The 1,940-nt window shown below is 40.6% G+C and overlaps 1 protein-coding gene and 1 pseudogene across 1 annotated transcript; both read left to right on the top strand.

Annotated features, from left to right (window-relative positions):
- The window catches only part of LOC104746422, a 10,241-nt pseudogene extending 9,998 nt beyond the window's left edge, over nt 1-243 (top strand).
- On the top strand, nt 856-1,868 carry LOC104748359 (geranylgeranyl pyrophosphate synthase 10, mitochondrial-like). The gene is made up of 2 exons (XM_010470014.1): nt 856-883; nt 1,123-1,868. The coding sequence occupies exons 1-2, from the start codon at nt 856-858 to the stop codon at nt 1,866-1,868; spliced, it is 774 nt and encodes a 257-aa protein (XP_010468316.1).

Raw genomic sequence — 1,940 nt, forward strand, 5'->3', positions numbered from 1 at the left:
ATGTTTCAGGTGGTGGATGATGTGCTTGATGTGACCAAGTCATCGGAGGAGTTGGGAAAGACTGCAGGTAAAGATTTGATCGCCGGAAAGCTAACGTACCCAAGACTGATGGGAATGGAAAAATCGAGGGAATATGCAGAGAGATTGAACAGAGAAGCTCGGGAACATCTTCAAGGGTTTGATTTAGACAAGGTGGCTCCTTTGTTGTCTCTCGCTGATTACATTCTCAACAGACAAAACTGACACTATTGCTCAACAAAAGCTTAACAACCAAAATATGTGTCCAATGAAAAGTATAATAACAAGAATTCAAAATTTGGATACGTAAAAAAAATGCAATAAAACACACGAGACCCGTATACAAACTTAGGCCTCATATTCTACTTAATGGCTAACGGTCTTCACTTGTCCCTTTGGATGCAATCACTAAAGCAGGATACATTGGGGTTTCCATCAATTTGTACTATATATTTGGCATACAATAATTCTGAAAGTTCTATATGCACATGCTAAACTAGTTGAAACTATATATAAACTAAAAATAAGGAGATAAATAATCCAAATTAAAGATTTTTCTTATTCTTGATTGAGTTGTTGATGCTACTTTTTTTGTCAATGAACTTTCCAGTTTCGGAGATTGTTAATGAGAGATCTTGAGGGAACATGTGAATGTTAACCACTTCGAACTTATTATAACTGATTATATATTGATTAGTACTTTATTATTATTTTTTTGGTCAACTACAGTACTTTAGTAGTAAGCTTAACAACGCCTGATTCTTAGTATTTTTCGTTTAAAAAATAAAGGAAAAGAAAACAAAAACTTTAAGGGGAGTTATTATATAGTATCTCCAAATGTGTTATAAGAGACGCATACGTGTCCGTATGCTATTAAGTGATCGAAAAATATAAAATGTGTAAATTTTTTTTTGCTTCTATCTCTCTCTCTCTCTCTCTCTCGCGATTGAGAGAAAACGAAGAATTTATTGTCGAATCGTCTGGGTGTGGAGGAAAAGGAGATTGCGGTCGGAGAAGAGGAGATTGCTGCCGGAAGAAGAGGAGATTGCCGTTTCCCATGGCGGTATTTTGATTGAATGGTGAATCGGCTGTGATTGCATGTAGGAAAGGCGATTTGGGAATTAGGGTTTCNTTCAACCGCAATGGCCGCTGCGTGTGGGGTTGAGATGCTCCACGCGTCGTCTCTCATCCTAGACGACCTCCCTTGCATGGACGACGACAGCCTCCGCCTTGGGAAACCCACTAACCATATAGTCTTTGGAGAAGGAACAGCCATATTAGCTTCTGATGCGCTCATAGCTTTGGCTGTCCAAAAGGCCGCGACATCAACCTTAATGGACGTACCTCCAGAGAGGGTTCTCAGGGCCGTTCAGGAGATGGTGAAAGCAGTGGGGACGGAGGGGCTTGTTGCAGGTCAAGCGGCGGATTTGGCTGGAGAAGGTATGAGCTTTGATAATAACGAAGTGGGATTAGAGCATCTTGAGTTTATACATATTCATAAAACGGCAGCGTTGCTTGAAGCGGCAGCTGTCACGGGAGCTATAATGGGAGGTGGGTCGGATGAAGAAATAGAGAAGCTTAGGAGTTACGCAAGATGCATTGGGTTGATGTTTCAGGTGGTGGATGATGTGCTTGATGTGACCAAGTCATCGGAGGAGTTGGGAAAGACTGCAGGTAAAGATTTGATCGCCGGAAAGCTAACGTACCCAAGACTGATGGGAATGGAAAAATCGAGGGAATATGCAGAGAGATTGAACAGAGAAGCTCGGGAACATCTTCAAGGGTTTGATTTAGACAAGGTGGCTCCTTTGTTGTCTCTCGCTGATTACATTCTCAACAGACAAAACTGACACTATTGCTCAACAAAAGCTTAACAACCAAAATATGTGTCCAATGAAAAGTATAATAACAAGAATTAAAAA

The sequence above is a fragment of the Camelina sativa genome, chromosome 15 (genome assembly GCF_000633955.1).
Source record: "Camelina sativa cultivar DH55 chromosome 15, Cs, whole genome shotgun sequence".
Classification (NCBI taxonomy): domain Eukaryota; kingdom Viridiplantae; phylum Streptophyta; class Magnoliopsida; order Brassicales; family Brassicaceae; genus Camelina; species Camelina sativa.